Below are 20,233 nucleotides of genomic sequence, written 5' to 3'. Positions count from 1 at the left end.
CCAGTCGTCCTTCTCATGAATTCACAGTCAGTGAGGCTTTCTAACTCCATCTCTGCCCCGCTCTTCTCTTTTTCTTTTCTCTCTGCAGCAATTTGGAAAGATTTTAGATGTGGAGATTATCTTTAATGAGCGAGGATCCAAGGTAAGTGAACTAGAACACCAGCTGCTTCATTACCATGTACTTCTTCTGTTTCCTAATGATGGCATTAGTGTAGTGTGTACATTGGCTGAGAGTAGTGGTCCCTAAGCCTGGTCCTGGAGAGCTGCATCCACCATGCCTCTCTTTCTCGTTCTCCCTCCCTATTGTTTTTGTTGTTGCAGCTCTAACCCAAGTTGTGAATCATTAGCCCTGTCAATCAATTCATTATTGAGCTGTTTCACAATTCACTTAATCCACCAGCAGGCTGCAGGTCCTGAAGCTTATGGAATTGAAACTGCTTGTTTAGGGAGCAGGCGTTTGAAGCCTGGGTGTTAGTCCTATTATTCAGGTTTTCTCATTTTGTTTTTACATATACTATAATTCAGGATAAGAATAACACTCTCTGGGGTGTTTTGCAAATAAAAGTAGTTTAGCAAAAGGAAATTTGAAGGCTAATCCTGCTTTCACCTCATATTTCAAGCTTTGGACAAACGGTGTGTTATGTGTTTCCTATACAGAAGCTTTTACATAATGAATTAATGTCCATGCTTATTTAATTTGTGATTTTAAAGGAGGCAGTTAAAGGAAAAGCCCATGAAAAGACCAAAACCAAAAATGTTTTAGTCTGTCTCTTTGTGACTCCCCTGCTCTGTCTTTAGCTCTTAGTTCAAATTCATTGGTTCCTATTGAACATGTGAGGCTTTAAATTTGGGTCACACATTCACAGATTTATTTAAAAAGGCTCAGTATTTTCCCAAAAAAAAGCTGGGAAATGTAGTTTTTGGTAAACGCTGCTGGAAAAAGACTAAATAAAGCTGTTGCTGGGGACTATTTTTAGTGGCAATAAATGCACAATCCAAGTTTAAAGTATCATCCTGTGATTTGAGTAGCCTTTTAATTATTATAGATTGGTGTTCATATTGTTCCCTGTCTTCATTGTCATTGTCATATAGATCTAGTGACAGTGCTGCTGGCATTTTTGGACGCTATTTGACTTTATGACAGGGTCTATACTAGGATTACTAACTTGGGAAATCCCTGAGTTAAGAGCTAAGTTATTATCCTGAGATTTTCTTCCTAAATACAGTTAGGAAACATGTTTCTGTAATACCAAAAATCCAAAATGTCGTCCTAAACTGAGATAAGTTTTTCAGACTTCCTGTAATGAGGCCTCTGGTCCCAAAAAAACTCTGTGATCATTTTCAAGTTGTTTTAATGCAGCATTTTTAAATAATTAAATACTAAAGTCTTACCCAATATGCATATTTTTTTTGCCAGCAAAAAGTTTGCATTTTCAAACTAATTTATTTTATTTCTTTATTCAGTCATATGGTCATCACTAGGGCTGCGTTCACCAAAGAAAACCTTGATCGACTGATATTCTACCCGCTCTTCAACCAGTTGATTGGTCAATTGGGGCAAAACAAAAATAAAAAAATCTGCATTTTATCTTTGGATTAACGAAATCGTGCTCTCTACCTGGTAGCATCGTGTGTCCACCAAAGTAGATTTTTCCTGTCGCAGGGCCTGGTGTATTTTCCTTGAATGAAAAATAAATGCAATCTCCAATGTTGTATCATCGGAAAATAAACTGCGCACAGTAACACTTTTCCATGTTAGCTGCATATGTGAGTCCATCTCAGCAATGAGGGTTAAACAGGACTGACAAAAAAATCTGGCATACTGGACACTAGAAGATGTCGTATACAACATAACATTACTAACGTTCAATGTCTCTGTAAAGCTACATGCGAGAGAGAGAGAGAGAAGTAGAGACTCAGTATTTTTAGCCCAGAAGCTAATGTTAGCTATTGTTGCTCCAAGAAGCTCTATAATCCAGCCTTGAACTGCAGTGTCTTTTTGAAGACTTGGTAAATTAAATCCATAGTAATAAATCCGACACGGAATGTTGTCTGTGAATATTTATGCTTTCCGATAAAAAACGAGAGCTGAAAAACACTGCGCTTGTCACTGTCACTAGCCGTCCAATCACAGTGGATAAGGGGTGGGATAAATACCACAAAGACCAACCATTACAGAGGACAAATACAAGTGCTGAGCAACATTAACTGCTGTTTCGAGCTGGGAAAAGAAACACGTTGGTGGACACATGGCCTTATTAAAGTTACTACGACGATTGTCTGACCAGTGAGAATTTGGTCAGGCAAGAATACAACAACCAAACCAGAAGTTTACAGCCCCACTCATTCCATATAATAATGTCGAGTAATGTTATCATGCATGTTATCATGAGTTTCTGAAAGCTCATCAATGTGTTTTTAATATTTTGGACAATGATGGAGCTTTAAAGCATTGAGAAGTAAGGGACTGACTGCACAAACAAACGGTTTTTTGTCTTTTCATGGTATTAGATGACATCAAGAAAAATAAAGAATGAAATTAGCCCAATCCTTCGGTCAGAAGTATTCAATATATATATTTTAAAATCTTACTTTAACAGTGTCTTCCTTGCACAGCTTTGATCATGTAGCTATTCCAAAACACAATCTGGACGCCTTAAAGCAAGAATACCAACGAGCCAGCAGAAAAATAGCCACGGCGCCGCAGAGTAACTGCAGTATCAGTCTCCTAACCACCTACCATGGACAGGTAAAGCCCGCGGTGGTGTGAACAGCCGAGTGCTACTCATCCAGCTGTTCATTTAATAGAGTGTACTAAGCTCCACAGCTTTCCATTCATAAAGGAGACAGGATCCGTGGCTGGCTGTTGAGCCATGAATACTATTGATTCCCATTCATACCTGCGAGTAGTTTGGGCGCGTATACAGGCATGCAGGGATCCCGGGAACCAGGCGACGCCGCCGCGCTCAGCCCCCTCTGCCAGACAAGATTGAGCACCGGATAAACCTGCCTCCTCCGCCGTAACAAGCATTTATTGTTTGTGCCCTACAAAGCCATTACCCATGATGCCTCTCTCTCTCCCGCACCCCGTGTGCTATATAATGAACCTACCAGGCCATTAATAAACAATCTATTTTCTATGAAGCTTTGGCAATTTGCATTCAATATGTTTGTCTCCTTTGAAAAATGGTGGCTCCACTCGCCCCTCTTGTAAGCTAATTATTTGTGCATGATAAAAAAAAAAAGAAAAGATAGGGGGGGTAACCACAGTCGGGTGAATGTCCAAAGGATTAATTTTGCCCTCAATTCCTTTTTTGAATTTATTTCTTTATCTCTCTTTCCCCAAGGACAGGTCCAGTGTTATTTATGCTAGGAATAGCAGCCCGGAGATCCTGTGTATGCATACAAGATCACACCGCTTGCCATCTCTCACATGTATTACATCCTCAAGCAATTATCAGGCAGTGCCGGCCATGCTCCCTCTTCCCCCCTGCCCATACCTCTATATGTATATATAGAAACCAAAGGAATGGGACTTGTTTGGCCAGCATATCTTAATGCTTCCGCGATAGAGCTCAGGTCCAGTATCCCAGTCCACATAACTCAAGGAAGTGACAAACCCCCCCAGGGGAGCCAGGGAGTCAGAGAGTTGGGGTGGGGGATGGAAATGAGAGGTTGGGTGTATTTTGGTCAGAAGTTTAAAGTCAATATCCTCGCTCTTCTTGATTGCAGAGGATGGTATTTGCGGTGACACCATTCACTTTTTTGCATCAATGAGCTGGCTGCAATTTTTCCTCCATAAAAATGTCCTACTTATTAGAGCAGTGAATTAGAAATAGTCAGAGATCAAGTTAACATATCTCCTCAGAGGATTCACACTCCTTCTCCTGTTGCCCACGTCTTCAAAGGGAGACGGGGCCGTTTGAGCGGCCGCGCTGCTGCCGAAGTTGTGTAGATAATTATACGACTATTATGGCAGCTAACACAGTGTTTTGCATCCGCTGCTTCCTGACATTCACCCATGGCACCGGTGCTGTGCTGTTTAATTGGGTAAAGCAGGCAGGTTTGTGGGTGTTGTTGTGTGAGGTCATGTCACCGTTATCCTCTCCTCCTCGGATCTCTCTGTTTGCTGTTTCCTGACGCCTCACTAACTGCCTCTAATTAATCTGGCTGCTTACAACTCGACTCTGCCGCTGCTGCTGCTCACCTACTCCTGTCTTCTCACCTCTCTCTTTCCCTTCTCTCCTCCCTTCCCCTTTCTTTTTTCTCCTCTATGCGCGTGTGTGTGTGTGTGTGTGTGTGTGTGTGTGTTTGAATGTGTGTCCATTCTTTCCTTCTTCTCTTCCGGTGGCTAACGTGGTGCTCTCAGGGCTTTGGGTTTGTAACTTTTGAAACAAGCACAGATGCTGATCGTGCACGGGAGAAACTAAACGGTACAATCGTAGAGGGACGCAAAATAGAGGTGCTTTCATTTTTTCCCTTCTCCCATCATTTTCTACTTCCTGCCTGCTGCCTCCTAAACTTACCTATAAACCCATGCATTAGCATGTGGCTGCTGTGTGTGTGTGTGTGTGTGTGTGTGTGTGTGTGTGTGTGTGTGTGTGTGTGTGGATATCTGCATCCCCGTGTCTGGATGCATGCATGCATAATGGTGCGTATAACTTGTTCTCAGTAGAATGCGGGAATCCATACATGTCAACCTGGACACGCCAGTTGTCCATCATTACCTGACAATGCAGAATGAATGCATGCCTTCATCCTCTGGGTTCCTGTCAAATCTGAGAAGACCTGCATTCCCCTGTCACCATCGTTTAGTGTTGCCTGCTCTAATTCTGCTCTTGTTTACGACGAGCCCCCCCCCCCCCACTCAGTCATTCTCATCAGGTCAATAGAAGAAAATCAAAGCACTGTCTGTGTTTTTCTTTTGGAATCCATTTGTTTATCCAACCAATTACTGAATTTGGAGGATGTTATTTTTCATTCATACCTGCTGGTAATTGGTGCATGCTTTCCCTCCTATTTCCAGTAATTTAATAATCTGTAAGAAAACAGAAATGATGAATAAATTCATGAAAGGGTGAACCAATCAAACCAAAGTGCTACAAACATTTGCATAATTTGTTTATCTATTATTTTATGAGTTTGTCTTTATTCGTCGTGGTATGCTGCTTGCTTTTGGCCCATCCTGGATATCTGGATAGTAATTGTAAAGGTCGGTAATAACAGGCTGTGTGTTTTGTTGCTTCGAACAGGTTAACAATGCAACAGCACGAGTGATGACAAACAAAAAAGTGGCCAACCCTTACACGAATGGTAAGTGACAGACTGTGTCATGAAACCTAGAAGAAACATTTAGTTCTCATTGAGTATGTTTGCATGCATCAAATAGTCTGTTTTTGCCCTTATTCCAAAAAAATACAAGACTCCTACAAAGCTGTTTACATGGCTAATGACAATGAGTATCTCACTAATATTCCTGTTTACATGCAGCTGTGCTTACGCAGATTAACCCTTTGAAACCTGGATCAACATCAGGTTTCTTGTGCTGCGTGCAGGAGCCTTTCACAAGCTGTTTGACCCTTTTAAACCTGAGCAAACTGGTTTGATTAGCTTTGTATACATGGGGGGGAAAGGCAGTGACCAACTTGGCAAGAAATATCCTGAAAATTGCGATAAATTAGTGAAAGGTGACAAGAAAATAGACTTAGAAAATACTTTTAAAAAGGGGAGGATTATTAGACAAGTATCAGAAAAAATGTCCAGAAAACTATATTTATATTTATAATAATTTTATATTCAAAATTATGTTACTGAAAAAAATTAAAATATGCATTAAATACACTATTACTTTTGTTATTTTCAGGACTTTTAAGGATATTGTCTTGTTTGTTTGTTTGTTTTTTCTTTTTATCTTCTTAATGTATTTGTTTTCAAGTAATTTTATTGTAAATTTTTATTAATAATTTTGAGTCATGTCAAGTTGCTTGTTGCCTTCTCCCCATGTTTTTTAAAAAAATCAAATCATTCAGGTTTCAAAGGGTTAACATGTGCTAACGTCTCATTTATTACATTAAAATATGGATAAGAAATACAGCCAGAGCTGCTTGTCACATTGTGTAAAAGCAGGAGTGTTTATCCTTCCAACCAGAAAGTTTGGCTTTTCTTTTGGGCATGCTTGCTACATGTCTGCTCCAGCCTTGAAAACTGTTGGCGAGTTCATTGGTGTGTAACGTATCCATGAAAATGCACAGAGCCAACTGTAAACAGACAAAAGGCTATGTGTTGCAAACTGCAGTAACAACCCCGATGAAGGTTCTTATTCAGAATGTGCTGTAAACATGTCAGAAGAATGCTTTTAATACCTGGATAATACTAGCATATCTCACATCTTAATCTGCAAAATGTCACAGTAGGAAAAAGGCCTTGTTTGGAATATTCAAATGGAATAATCTGTCTACATGAGCTGCATTAAATGCAGAATATTGTCATATTTTGAATAATAGTAGTGGAATGTCAGTGTGCATGTAACTGTAGCTGTTGTCAATTGAGTGTTTCTTTGTGTTCACCAGGCTGGAAGCTGAATCCAGTGGTGGGAGCTGTCTATGGTCCTGAACTGTATGCCGGTAAGAGACCTACAGCCTCTGCTGTTTGAATTTTGAGTGTTTTTCTCTACCTGTCTTCCACCACATGCACTGCACCGTACCTGAGGCCACTATCAACCGCAGCCAATCCCAATCTGACCCCGGAATTTCTACAATCGGGCTCATCCTGAACCTACTGAACATGAAATTCCCCTCAAATCAAAGTGAATCTGAGAGCGGCCCAGATAAGCAGTGGATGATCCAAGCCTCTCTGAGTGGCTGAGGGAGCCTGAGCCATTGTTTGCGCGGTGTGCAACTGTAAAGCTGAAAAAAATGATTTCAGGAGCAAGCGCCCCTGCAACTGTTATCAGATTGTGGAGGCTGCTGCTGTGGATGGATTTGCCAAGTGCGCCAGATTGACTTTTACAGAGCTAACCGAATAAGGGAGATTGAGTGAGCGATATTGTTGGCACCTACCCTGTCGAAGGCCGCTATTCCTTCTGGTCTCAGTAATGGAGGAATGAGATGAGCTCAGTGGGGTTTTCCCTATCTCTCTCTGCCTCGACATGCCAGCTTTATTGCTGTATGTTATATGAACCCTTTGCATTTTAATGAGGGGGAAATGGTACTATTTCATTTGGAAGAAGTGCTGAGCACATCGCGCCACTTTAACGGCTTTCCTTTCTGCTCATTAGACTAAAATCTGTTCATTCCCTGGACAGCTTTACGGCGAACCTCTAAATAACTGTCCATGACAGAAAGCAGTCATCTATCATTTTTATTTCATCCCCAACCCCTCACCCCCTCCATGCCTCCTCCCCTGCCTCCCACCCATTTCTTCCTCCACCCCCCCCGCCCCCACCCCCCAACACTCCCTTGGTTTCAACATCTTCTCCTGATAATTATACGCACACATAAACATACACACATCCCTCTGTCAGCGCATGCTCAAACATATATGCCATGGTCAGGTGGAATTTTCACCAAATTAAAAATGTTGATTAAGTTTTCCATAAACAACCGATTTACAGACCTATATAGGCACGCACTATCCCCTGCTCTGTTTTTTACATTCGGACCAAAGCATTCCAGCATACAGAAATAGATAACCTATGTAGAACACAGACACTAATGCATGTCCCCCTCTTTCATGCGCACTTTCTCCCATTTTACACTCACACACACTCACGCACACACACACACTTCCCAAATCATCTCATAAATCAGAGGGAGTGTGGTCCACCACTCCAGGCAGGGGAAGCAGGGGGTTGGGTGATTTATTGGCTGCTAATTTTTCAAGTCGTCTTGACATGGCACTGGAGTTTGCCAAGCCTAAACGACAACATATGCTTGCCAGCTGGGAAGATGGGAAACATAAATAAGAGATACATTTTTGAAACAAAACCGCCCTAATGAGCAGCAAAAGGCCGTTTTAGCTCCGAAAAAAAAAAAACTCTGACCATGGTTTTCACAATGATGTTCCTGCCTTTCCGTGAGAAAAAGAAATAACACAAGAATGAGGTTCGCGTGATGCAGGACTTATTCCAAAATCATCATAGCTACAGTTAATATACTTTTGGTGGGAGTAAAATGGGATATAAAGGCGATTAATCACTGTTTATCAGTCCTCATTTCTGTGCGGGAGATCAGTGAAATTGGGAGCCATAAATCCTGGCTCAGTGACAGCACACTTCGTCTCCATTCGTCCTGGCGCTACAGGTTTATTGTCCTCAAAACCCATTCAGGAGAATGACGGATGAGAGCCTCATGCCGGCTCCCCGCTCTTAACCTCTTCCAGGGTAGATTGGCTCCTCCTACTGATGGAGGACGGGGGGTGGGGGAAGTAGTTGGCAGGGTACAGGCTGGCGGCGGCAACCCTGAGTCCATGTCCTCTGTTGCCACCTATCACCCAAACCTCCCCCAGAAGCTTGCTACAGAGAGGAGGGGGGGTCGTGGTCTGGGGGAAAGAGGAGCAAGGTGATTGGGTTCCAAGTCAAATGGAGGGATTGGCAATAAAAACATGGCAGTGGCACAAATCATGGTGTGTGGCAGCTGGTAGGCATCCAGTATCTGTGCTCACCTTTGTCCTCTTTTACTGTGCGCTGATCTGGTTTACATGAAAAGTTTTGTAGAACAAACCTCAGACGGTGTCCTCCAACACCTCGTATATGTAGGTCTGTCCATATATAACTGCTACCAGCTGACTGTCTCTGTCCTGGTCCATTTTGTTTGCCTGATGACACATGTGCACTTCTGTTTATGCAGTTTATTATTATGTAAACAGTGAGTGGGCGTGTTGTTAAGTTGGTAGAAATGTGACTGTGCACAGGAACAGTTTGTAGTAGGGAAAGGGGAAAAAAATTGGTAGTGCATAATGTTGCAATATTTTTGTGTGGCAATATTTTTATTGATACGGGGGACACCAACTATTGTTGTTTTTTTTTTCTTAATATTATTCATGAATTGCTAACCCTTTGAAATCTGGATTGACAACAATTTTCTTGTGCTGGGCTCAGATGCCTTTCACAAATATTTAAATATTTGAACCCTTGGCAAGAAATGTGCCACACATTTCAAGAAAGTAGTAGATTTAGTATGTCCATTTTCCATTCAACTAGATTTATAGTTATCATAATTAAATGTTGAGAAATAGGTTACACAATTATCGTTATATTTTAAGCACTTTCTTTCCAGGTCAATCCTGTGGCCTTTTTTTTTAACTTTGCTTTTTTTGGCTAATTTTTAGGTCTTTATTTTTTTGTACATTTTTTTTAAACTAATTTTGTGCTATGTGGGGATTCATTTCCTTTTTAGTTACTCATTTCCTTCTTTCCATGTTTTTGAAAGAAATTGAGCTAATTTGTTCAGGTTGTTTCAAAGGGTTAATATTGCAAATGCAAATTAAAATTTTTGCAGCTCACTAGATATATTCTATTTATTTTATTAGACATAAAGATATATATAATACAATAATAATAATACATTTTATTTATAAAGCGCTTTCCACAAACTCAAAGACACTGTACAATAGAACGTTTCAAACGACAACAACAAAAACAAAAAAAAGAAAGAAAACATGCTATGTTACCGCGATACTGTAAATTGCAACATTGTTGTATGGTGATTTAAGTATGACAATAACATTGTATCTTGGGGCCTCCGGTGATTCTCATCCCTAGTGTGTAGGATTCTGTATATGCACATGGAGTTTTAATTAAATATGCATACTTGCATGTGGGTATCTATATATATATATATAAAAAGAACCTTTTTATCTATGTGCACAAGTATTCATGCTCATTGATATGGATCCATGTATTCATATAAATTGGCAATAATTTTGTTTTTTCCATATTTCTTTTACAAAATAACAAAACATTGGCAAAAATATTATTACATCAAAACATGTTCATTTATAATTAAATATATAAGAAAACATTCAGAAAAGGAGCTGCATGCAGTACATTTTGCACTGTTTAGCTCATTTTACAATAATTGGCAAACGTTTCTGGATTATTCCTCCTGTTGGATGTTTTCAGCACCATGGACAGCTGCCATTTAGAAATCCCTTCATATGGCCAGTCCCCTCAGGCTAACAGAGGGAGACTCTCCTCTGCAGCTAATTCCAAGGGAGGCAGGAGACGAGTAGCTTTTCATTCACCGGTTCACATTTTCTGCTACTAAGGTGGAGTTTTCTCGAGGACTTGTGAAAAGCTAGCAGCTGTATAAATGACAGAAAAGAAAGGCTAATTGCCATCTTAATATATGTAGACAGATCCTTTCATTGTTGGAGTGTACGTTAGGGGGATAATTAAGCTCCAGACTCTTGATTAGATTAAGCTGTTTTTGGTCCCCAGTGCGTGGATTAAGTGCTCATTGCCCGATGTATTTGAGCAGGAAGTATTAGAGAGATCAACCTTGTGGAAAATCAGATCTTTCTTTATGGGAGCCGGTTATGACCCCATCATTGGCACAGAGCTGGATTACCTCAGGTCCAACTGGCTCTGCAGGTATTGAGCTTCTCTCAAGTTGACACATATGACATATGAGGTGCAGCGTGACCCCGCCGCCCTCCAACGCATAACTCATATTTTCTCCAGCCCCCCTCCCGGAAAAGGTGTTTGACTTTGGTGGCTAGACCAGGTTTGTGCTCTCATACGCCGTAGCTGTTGTTGCTTTTCACGGGCTTACCAAGGTGTGACAGTGCCTTTGATTTATGGGTTATTATTGAAGCAGTGTAGCCTATCGCCAACTCATTATAAGTTTACATTCACATACATCACTGCATGCATATTGCATACAAATTTCCAAAAAAGAAAGAAAGAGGCAATTGGACTTTCTGGGGCCCAGAAATAGTAGCAATTTGTTAAGAAGAGGGGGGGAAGAAACACACCTCGGAAAACTATCAAAGAGGATTGTTTTTGCCCTTTAGCAACTACACTCAGATGTCCACTGCTCCAAAAAAAGAGACTAATTTAAATGTCAAGGTCAGCATTATAAATCACTTGGGGGAAAGGGGGCACCCTGCGAGTCCAGGCAGTCTATTGGTACGTTGGCAGCAAACAAAGCACCATGCACCTTGGTGGGTGTGTGGAGGAAGGCAGGGGTTGGGGGGGGGGCTACATGGGCGTTACCTGGCCAAATGAGACGCAGAGTTTGAATATGTGTGCGAACCCACTAATGGAGCGTGATGTTAATGGCAGAAGACATTAAACCTGGCTCTCTGTGTTTTTAAAAGCACCACTAATCTGTCTCCCTGTCAGCTTTATTGAGGCAGTGGGGCTAGGGTGTGCATCGTTCATTAGGGTGTTCACTGGCCTCGTCTACCTGCAGGGTTAACGCCGCGCGTGGCACAGTAACGCCGGGGCCGTCGCTCCCCAGGCAAAAAACCTATATGCCACCGATTATATACGAGCTACCATGGATCTTCATTGCGGTCTAGTTTATCTGCCATTGCGAGGGACTGCCTGGTGCCGGCGGGTTCATCTAAAACACATTGGATACATGTTATTAACCTGTGTTAGTCACCCCCCAACAAGACCAGACAGGAGCTTCACAGCTCCCCAGTCACACAGTGATCTCTGATTGGAGAAAGTGAAGTGGTCTGTGATGAATTCGGCCAAAACATGTCATGGAAATGAATAAAGAATAATAAGGTGAGGGGAGGGTGATGAGGGGGCGTTGCTGGGGATGGGGATGGGGATGACTGTGTTGTGATGAACTAGGCATTGGGGGAGGGTGAAGAACAGTGTGATGGGGGTGTGAAGGAATTTCGATTGCTAGAGGAGAGGAAGTCAACTTAATCATGTCTAGAGATCGGTGTGTTTGTATGCACCTCCACAGCTTGTAATCAGACAGCCACTGGACTGATTGAAGGTTAAGTAGGGAGCTGAGGATCACGTCGCTGTCCTCTAATCTGTGACCGGGGACGTTTTGCCGCACCATCACGCTAACCCCTTGCTACCCACCCTGAAGCCTTTTACCACAACCCTCCCTTTCTTTTTCACCGGTTTAGCCGTCAGCAGAGGACATATGTAAGGTGTGATTGGTCAAAGATGGTCACAGATGGGTTAGTAGATAGGGGTCATGCTGCGGTTTGGGCCTTGGCTGTCCAGCCCATCTGCTCCATTTCCCCTTGGGGGAAGTTCTGAACATCTAGTCGGGTTGCTCAACAATGTTCACCTCCCTTTTGACTGTAGCCCACACCTAGAAACGCCCTCTACCTCTCCCCCGTCCACCCTCCTGCTGTTCTCCTCGCTGCTAGCCCATTGTGTCTAAACTATGCAAAAGCTGTGGTGCGAAACTAGTGGTATTGCATCCATTACCTGCCTATGCTTCAAGGCTGCCCCTCGCCAGGCATCAGGAAAGGATGCGTACAGCAAATGTGGATCCTTGCTGAGTACGGCACAAAGCAGCGAGCTGGGAAAGGGGAGAGTGCTCGATGAGGCGCACCTAGAAAAGATTAAATCTATTGTTTCCTTGTCTTCCCCATAATGCATTCTGTCATAGGGAAAGCAGTGCCACACGTCTCTCTCTAATGTATTCTGTCATAAGGTAAGCAATGCCAAGTCGAGGATGTTCTCTGAAAGTCATTTTCTCTTCTCTTGTGTGTTTTCTTCCATAGTAACAGGGTTTCCCTACCCTGCCACAGGCGCTACGGTGGCCTATAGGGGTGCCCACTTGCGAGGTCGGGGGCGGGCTGTGTACAACACGTTCCGCACAGCTCCACCGCCACCACCAATCCCAGCTTACGGAGCGTGAGTATCGAATTTAACTTAAATCTAGAAAACAACAGTGAGCACTTCAGACAGTGGCTGACTTTTAGTCATGTCCATGACTACAAGTGTGAGTGTGTGTGAATGTGCATGCAAGACTCTCATGCTCCAGTTATTTGTTCGCATGCACATGCTGGAGTTATATTTGTCTGGTATTGTCAAAGAAGTGATATCTATGTGATCATCAGGGTTCCCATGGTCATTGAAAACCTGGGAAAGTCACAGAATTACCCAGGTCCAGGCTTGGAAAAATCATGAAATCAGCAAAAATCATTGGAAGTGCTGGTAAAAAATAATAATAAGTGCTGGTAACAAAGTATGTCCCCAAATGAATAAGAATTTTGTTGTGTGTAATGAATTGTTACAATAATTTTCTGTGGATGACCTTCCACATAATGTAATGTATTTTGTGTAGCTTTCAGTGCTGATATGCAATTTTGACCAGTGTTTTGTTTACAAACACATATGTTTCTTCATTTTCTCCCCCACGTGCATTTCTCCTTTCAGGCTTGCCAGCTAGCTAAAAGTATGTGTGAATTCAGTTTGAAGCTGAGATGTTCGAAAAATGCAAGGGAAGTGGGTCAAGAAAAAAAAAAAGATGGGTCCTTGAAAAGTCATGGAAAAGATTTTAAATTTTGTCCATGAAAATGTGTGGGAACCCGGGATTATGTATCAAGAATAGGTACTTTATGCTCTATACAGGACGTGTCATAAAACTGTTTTGTCCTTATTAGGACTGTCAGCATTAACGCATTATCACAATGCTATTAAGGTCTGTACATAACGTGTTGCAAATATATGGAATTGAAAACATGTGACTAAATAATGCGATTAATCGCAATTAACTTTTAAAATTAAAAATAATAGTTTGACAGCCGTAGTCCTTACATAAGAATAGATGACATAATGTCATTAAATATAGAGTCTGAACTAATGGTATTTACAGTTTGTTTGAGTAAAAATACTGGCCATTAGTTGTTGTCCTTTTATTTTGTTCTTCTCGCTAGAGGGGTCTTTGTTTGGGAATAAAATCATTGTTGCTATCTAGGTATGTACATGCCCTAACTCTGCCCATCCTTATATTTGTCAGTTGTCTATTGACAAAGGAGAGACTAACAAAGCCACAGGGAGAGCTGTAGAGAGCTGAGATAGCGTATTACTGGGCAGATCTCACTGGACTGTGACCAGGGTCTATGCTGATCTCCTGGCTTTGTGCAGCCCTGCCTCACACTCGTCTCTTATCAGCAGTGGTCTGTGTGGCCGTGGGAGAGGTCTGACGGAGGCCGGCCGAGGGCCCAGTATAGCTGTCTATCTGTGATTAGATCAGGATCCGTCTTACTGCAGAGAGACTCGCTTGCCGAAGCCCGGACTGGAAATCCCACGTCCCCTTTCCCCTCCCTCCCACTCCAGGGCCTTTTGCTACTGATGGCAGCTGTTTGATTTATACAGCGTAGTCATGTGATGGAGCTCCTTCGCTGCCTTCTTTTGTCCTCCCCTCCTCTCCCCCGCCACTAGCAGCCCTCCTGACAACACTGCAGCAACTGGAAAGACAAACAATTTTACCAGAGCAGAAAATTGGACGCGGATGTGAAACGGTTGCACTTTTCGCTTTAATGTGTCATTCATTATTTGTGGTACAGTACACGTAAGCTGCTGAGAGCTGACCCCGCAGACCCCTCAAATGGTCGAAGCAGTAGCACGTTCACCAAATCAACTAACGGCGCTTTCTATTCTCTAATTTCGCAGGGTGGTGTACCAAGATGGCTTCTATGGTGCAGAGATCTATGTAAGTACAGTTGGCTTTTCTTCTTGCCTGCTTAGATGAAACAGAAGCAAAGCAGACAAAAAGCCCAGCCCTGGAGACAAAAACGTGATCTCCTCAGCCCCCAGCGTTCTCCCGGCCTCGCTGCCAAGCCGGCGTCGATTAGGCCTGTGTCTGCTGTGCCAAGAAACCCAACAACAAAATTTAAAACCCCCACAGCTCCTCCCTCCTCTCTCTCCTCTCTCTTCATATGATCTCAGACTTTGGCAAAGAGGCAGACCCGGGCTCAGTGTCCCGTGTCAAGTTAGGTCATTTCTTACTTTAGATTTGTCTGGGTTTTTGAGGTGGCTTGTCTTCTGCAGCCCTCCTTCCCCCCTTCAGCGCTACCTCTTTCCTCCACTCTCCTGTTTTGTGTTTGTGTACACTCAGAGGGTTTGGCTGGGATATCCCTGCTTGCCCCAGGGGGTCTACGCAGGCCTGAGTGGAGCCGGTTCCTCCCAGCCATCACCATGTGGGAGATAAGACGAGCGGCAGCAGATAAAGGGATTAGCCGTCCCTCTGGAACTGTCCGTGCAGGCAGGGTCATATCAGGGGTTGGCCCTGCTGCACGTCGCCCTTGACAGAGAAAAGCATGGACGCTGTGGAGATAATGCTGAAATTACCACGCTGCCCCACTTTGACATTAGTCCAAACGTTTGCGGGGGGATGTAATTTGTCCCTTTGATTCTGCTGCTGCTTTTTTTTTTTCTCTCTCTGCCGCCGTCTGCTGAGATAGCGAGATGACAGTGGGCGCAGCAGCAATGACAGTTGCCTCTCACTTTCACCCTGACGACTAGTGTCTGGGAGCCAAACGCTGAACCCCGGTGATATATGACTTACACACCGGCCCACATGATAGGACTGTATTTCACTGGTTTTTATTGTAGCGACATCCACCGCCATAGACGAGACCCGGGCTGTGCTCTGAGTGATATTGTTTGTCTCTCACACTCGTTCAGCCACCTCCAGCTAAGTCCTGCACCCCAGTGTCCCCTGACCAAGGCCTGGCCAGGTTGGTCCATCACTCAACCCGTCACGCTAGCCCCTGGTGCTTTAGTGCCATTAGTTTTGGCACTGGCCACTGCACTGCTTCAGACTGGCTGAGTGTGCGTGAAGGTCTCGAGTGACCAAGAGGAAGCCGTCCCTTAGCCCTCAGTGTCCTCCACAATCATTCAGTGGACAGTGGCTCGCTGTCAAAACCAGCCGGCAGATGTATCGAAGCTCCCTTTTGGAAATAGATTACCTGCCAGTACATTAAGGGGGAAACTAGATGCATACGTACGTCGCCTGTGCTTATACATATGCATGCACGCACCGCCATGTAGGAGGACACACATCCACGACTGCACAAATGCACACTCCGCACGACAAAATAACAAATGTGCTGCACTGTTGTGTGCAGGATTTGACAATGTGGGAGAGTGATTTATTGGCCGGTGTTTGTTCAGGCTGTTGCTGTAATCAGCGCAGTCCCAAGGCATGGCTGTCCCACAGGAAGTCATCTGCCTCGAGTGTTGTAACTTCCTGCCTCCATAGAGAAACCTTAAGGGAAATCGGGAGGAGTGAGATCCAATCGCTATGGCCCCTGACCTGATTTCACACGCAGCCGCGACCATCACAGCGCTGCCTCTCTGCACCACTCTCCATCGGATGTCTTCCCCCTTGAGTTTAAAAATGAATGAAAACATGCATTATTAAAAGCCACCTATCCACGGTATGGACGCAGATGGGCACACACTCCACTGGCACTAATAGAAAAACAGTGGGAGAACGGCTTCATTTTTCAAAGAGAGTAATAGCAGCACTCCACAATGAGGTCTTTAATTCCTTCCCCACTCTGGCAAATGAATACAGCGGTCCTGACTCCCCAACGGTCCGACCGTCTTCTGCCTTCGTACTTCATTTGTGAGCCAGGGGGGTCGTGTAAAGGAAAAAGGGTTTCTTCAATAATGTAGCAGCAGAGTCTCCTCAATCTAAAAATGGGCTGAATTTGGGGAGTTGGCTCACGTGGGCCTCTGTTATGCTGTTGCTGCGAATGGTGTGACAGTGACCCCCCCCCCCAAATATGCTCGCAACATCATTCACTCCCCCCTGTTGCCACCACTTGCCTAATACACCATATATCAAACAGCACCCTCTGGTGTCTGGAAGGGACCCTGCAGCTGGGGAATGTGGGCAGATGATCCAAACACTGTGCAGTGACATTTAACTATTAAGGCAATTTAAAGCTCTATGTCTGCATTGTTGTTTCCGTTGCGTCTCTGAGATCTATAACCTTTCTCCACGCAGGTTGAGCTTAATCATTGATTAACACTGTGGTATTTTTACAGGGTGGCTATGCAGCATACAGATTTGCCCAACCCACCACCACCGCTGCTTACAGTGACAGGTGAGAAGCCCTCTCATCTACTCTCTTTTGCATCATTATGTTGCACAAAATCTAGCGATTGTTTATGTATGATCTATGCTTTAACCGTCCCAGATGTAAAATTATATAAGATCAGAAATCAATATATGTATATATGTGACTACAGAGGTCTTAAAGGCAAAGTCCATTTAATTGGATTGATTTATGTTTAATTGATCTTTTTATTGTGTTTCTTGCACATGTTCAAGAAAACACAGATTATAGAGTAGGAATTTTTCCCCGATCAGCAGTAGGCAGAAGAAACAGAATGTAATGCTAAATAAATAAAAGACACGCTGAGTTTCGAGAAAAATCACAGACACGTCTGCACTGTGTTCAACAAGCTATCTTTGTTAATCTGAACTTCGATTTCAAGCAACAAGTTGATCCTGCAGGCTGTCAAATAGAGGAAATTACTGACTGGAGTAGAAATAGATGAGGAAGACTGAAGGAAACAGAGTACATTGCCAAACACACTTCATCATAAATAAGTGTCGGAATGCAGTAAACATCACAAAATGAACAAAGTAGCAAATGGTGGATTTTTTTGGTTTAAGCAACAGAAGTGTTTCCCAAACAAAAAGCAACACATCTGTGAGCCAATCACAGGCAGAAGATGTAAGTGATGAATGAGAGGCTGCTGCAACAGCATTGTATAATATTCTATGTAGGTTATTAAAGGTTTCTTGTTTTTTTTTCCTCCCCAGTTATCTTATCTATTAGGCAGACCGCCATATTCTTTTTAGCTCGGAGCTAAAGAACACAAAAAAAGAGACTAACCTTGTTGGACTGGATGAGAAAAGCAGTGATATATGTCGTGACTCTCTGCTTGTGATGGGAGAGTGGGTATATCACTGCGGTATTTATGAATGGCCTCAGGTCTGTGGAAGGGAGGCAGGGAGACAGAGCGAGGGAGAGATGGACCGGCAGGAACTCTATCACTTCTGAGTGATGTCACTCTGGTTCAGGTGTGCTCCGTTTGAGGAGGCGTCGCTGATTCATTTCGGCCCCTGAAAGCCGTTGTCAGCCGGGATGTGGGCTGGTTTGGGAATCTAATCTGGGAAGGATTGAGCATGTCACTTGTGATAACGTACACCCTGCCTGAGCGCCTGAAGATCATATCGATAATGTAAGATTTATCAGGCCTCGCCGCGGCTCGAATTATGAGCAGCCGTGCTCGGCGAGAGCAGAAATTGGACAGCGGCTTTTTTTTTTATCTTTTTTTTTTCCCTCTCAGAGTGATTTAATTCCTGTTTCTCTTGCCTATACTTTTCCCTGAGATTTAATGTAATTCGCCCCCAAGTTGTTTGTTTTGCTTTGTCTGTTTGTTTCCTTTTGAATAAGCGGTCATGCCCATTGGATCAATAGGGGTTTGTTGGTATTGTTTCAGCAATACCTTATCAGACTTAACTGTGGAGCAGTCAGCCAATCATAAAAAGAGGTCAGCAGGATTGTGGAAAGGCGTGTGAAACCCCTGCAAAATATGAAACATTTATTATCTGAAAAGCCTACAGTGCTCACAGACTGCATTACCAAAGCCCTTTAAGTAACTAAACAGAGTTCATCCCAGCGAGTGTGATGTATCAAAGAGGCCTTGTGAGGAGCCAGTCACATTGTAGAGTCGCTGCTGGCTTCCAATCAGCTCTGTCGAGGCTGGGTGACATTGTACAGGGTGGTTTGACCTGCCGGTCGTCAGCAGTGCCACTCTGGTGAGAGTCATTTTGTAGATATATTAGCCTTAGAGGGCCTGTGGGGTTCGGTGCTCACTGAAGATAAGAGGACCATGGAGACTTCCCCTGACCATCTCATGGCACTGGGCTCCTCCCCAAGGAGCCTCGACAGCCTTTCAGATTTCACGTCCTGCTCGCTGACCTTGGGTGCTGCTGGACTTAAACGGGCCGAGCCATATTTAGATCTTATATAACTAAATGTAGCTCATGCAAAAGGCATGAACACTGTATGTCTTGTTGTCTCCTTTAGGAGAATTTCTCCCTCTCTCCACTTTTTTTTTTTTTTTTTATTCCTGGTTGATTTGGTGCCCTCAGTCCTTGGCTGGGTGTGCCTTATCTGCTCCGTGCAGACCCTCATTTGCAAGCGAGCATTGAAGAAAAAAAAAGAGAAAGTAAATAGAGGAATATGTGAAGTCGAATAAATAAATAAATGAGGCAGACACATCTTGTCCTGTCTCAGAAGGAAATTGGAAGGATTAGTTCCAAACCAGCAACAATGAAAAGACAGGGGCGTGCGCCCAGTGTGCAGCCTGGGTAAACAAGAACAGGGTGAGAGACCAAGCCCTCCAGCACCAACTGTTTCCCTCTGCATCTTTCTCTCTCTCTCTCTCTCTCTCTCTCTCTCTCTCCCTCTCTGCTCATTACCTATTCCTTGCGCCTAATCAAGATGACAATGAAAAGACAAGTATAATTCACCAACCTTTGAACTCCCCTTTTTGAACCACCTTGTATAATGCAGGAAGCCCAGGAGGCCGAGGAGGGAAATAATTGATTGTGTTAGAGACTTGAAAGAGTTGACTTGAGGGGTTGAGCATTAAACAAGCATGCATAAATGTTCTGCTCTCCTCGTCAATGATAGATCAATGACCGTGTTCTCTGTGCCTCCTGTTGTGCAGCTATGGCAGAGTCTATGCAACAGCAGACCCCTACCACCACACGATTGGCCCTGCCGCCACATACAGTGTGGGGACTATGGTAAGTCTTTGAGACCGCCGCCTGTTTCTGTCTGCACCCTGTCTGAAAGATCACAACACGAGCTAGCACACACACGCACACACACACCACATACTTCAAAATAAAGACCAGAGACTGCAGCAGTCACTGGTTTTTATTTATGTATTTATTCATCAATTGATTTAGTTTTTGTCATGCTATCTGGCACACCCTAGTGGAGCTGAGCAGTAAAACCCCAGCATGTGGAAACTGGCTCAGACATTTAGTGCAACAAACTTATGTTATGCCACCTCATGCAATATTAATTTGACACAAGTTCCTCCTGATATGAGAATGAGTGATTACTGCAAACTTTTCATCTTAACATACATTCTCAAGCTTTCTGTTCGTTCTACATCACTCAGCTCACTTAAGAGTTGGATCACCTTTGTTTTTGTTTTTGTTTTTTTTTTCTTCCATTCAGACAAACCAAACTTTGAAGGGAT

The 20,233-nt window shown here is 43.4% G+C and overlaps 1 protein-coding gene across 6 annotated transcripts in view; it reads left to right on the top strand.

Annotated features, from left to right (window-relative positions):
- The window catches only part of LOC121956111 (RNA binding protein fox-1 homolog 3-like), a 546,203-nt gene that overhangs the window by 516,055 nt on the left and 9,915 nt on the right, over nucleotides 1–20,233 (top strand). For all 6 annotated transcript variants that reach the window (XM_042504227.1, XM_042504222.1, XM_042504225.1 and 3 more), the window contains 8 exons: nucleotides 89–142; nucleotides 4,370–4,462; nucleotides 5,253–5,313; nucleotides 6,570–6,623; nucleotides 12,706–12,838; nucleotides 14,603–14,642; nucleotides 16,988–17,046; nucleotides 19,691–19,769. In XM_042504227.1, coding sequence (XP_042360161.1) covers nucleotides 89–142; nucleotides 4,370–4,462; nucleotides 5,253–5,313; nucleotides 6,570–6,623; nucleotides 12,706–12,838; nucleotides 14,603–14,642; nucleotides 16,988–17,046; nucleotides 19,691–19,769 — 573 coding nt within the window. The remainder of the gene's footprint in view (nucleotides 1–88; nucleotides 143–4,369; nucleotides 4,463–5,252; nucleotides 5,314–6,569; nucleotides 6,624–12,705; nucleotides 12,839–14,602; nucleotides 14,643–16,987; nucleotides 17,047–19,690; nucleotides 19,770–20,233) is intronic.

Source organism: Plectropomus leopardus, chromosome 17 (assembly GCF_008729295.1).
Source record: "Plectropomus leopardus isolate mb chromosome 17, YSFRI_Pleo_2.0, whole genome shotgun sequence".
NCBI classification, from domain to species: Eukaryota; Metazoa; Chordata; class Actinopteri; order Perciformes; family Serranidae; genus Plectropomus; species Plectropomus leopardus.
The sequence above is the reverse complement of the archived record's forward strand: the minus strand, read 5'-3'. Positions and strand labels throughout refer to the sequence as shown.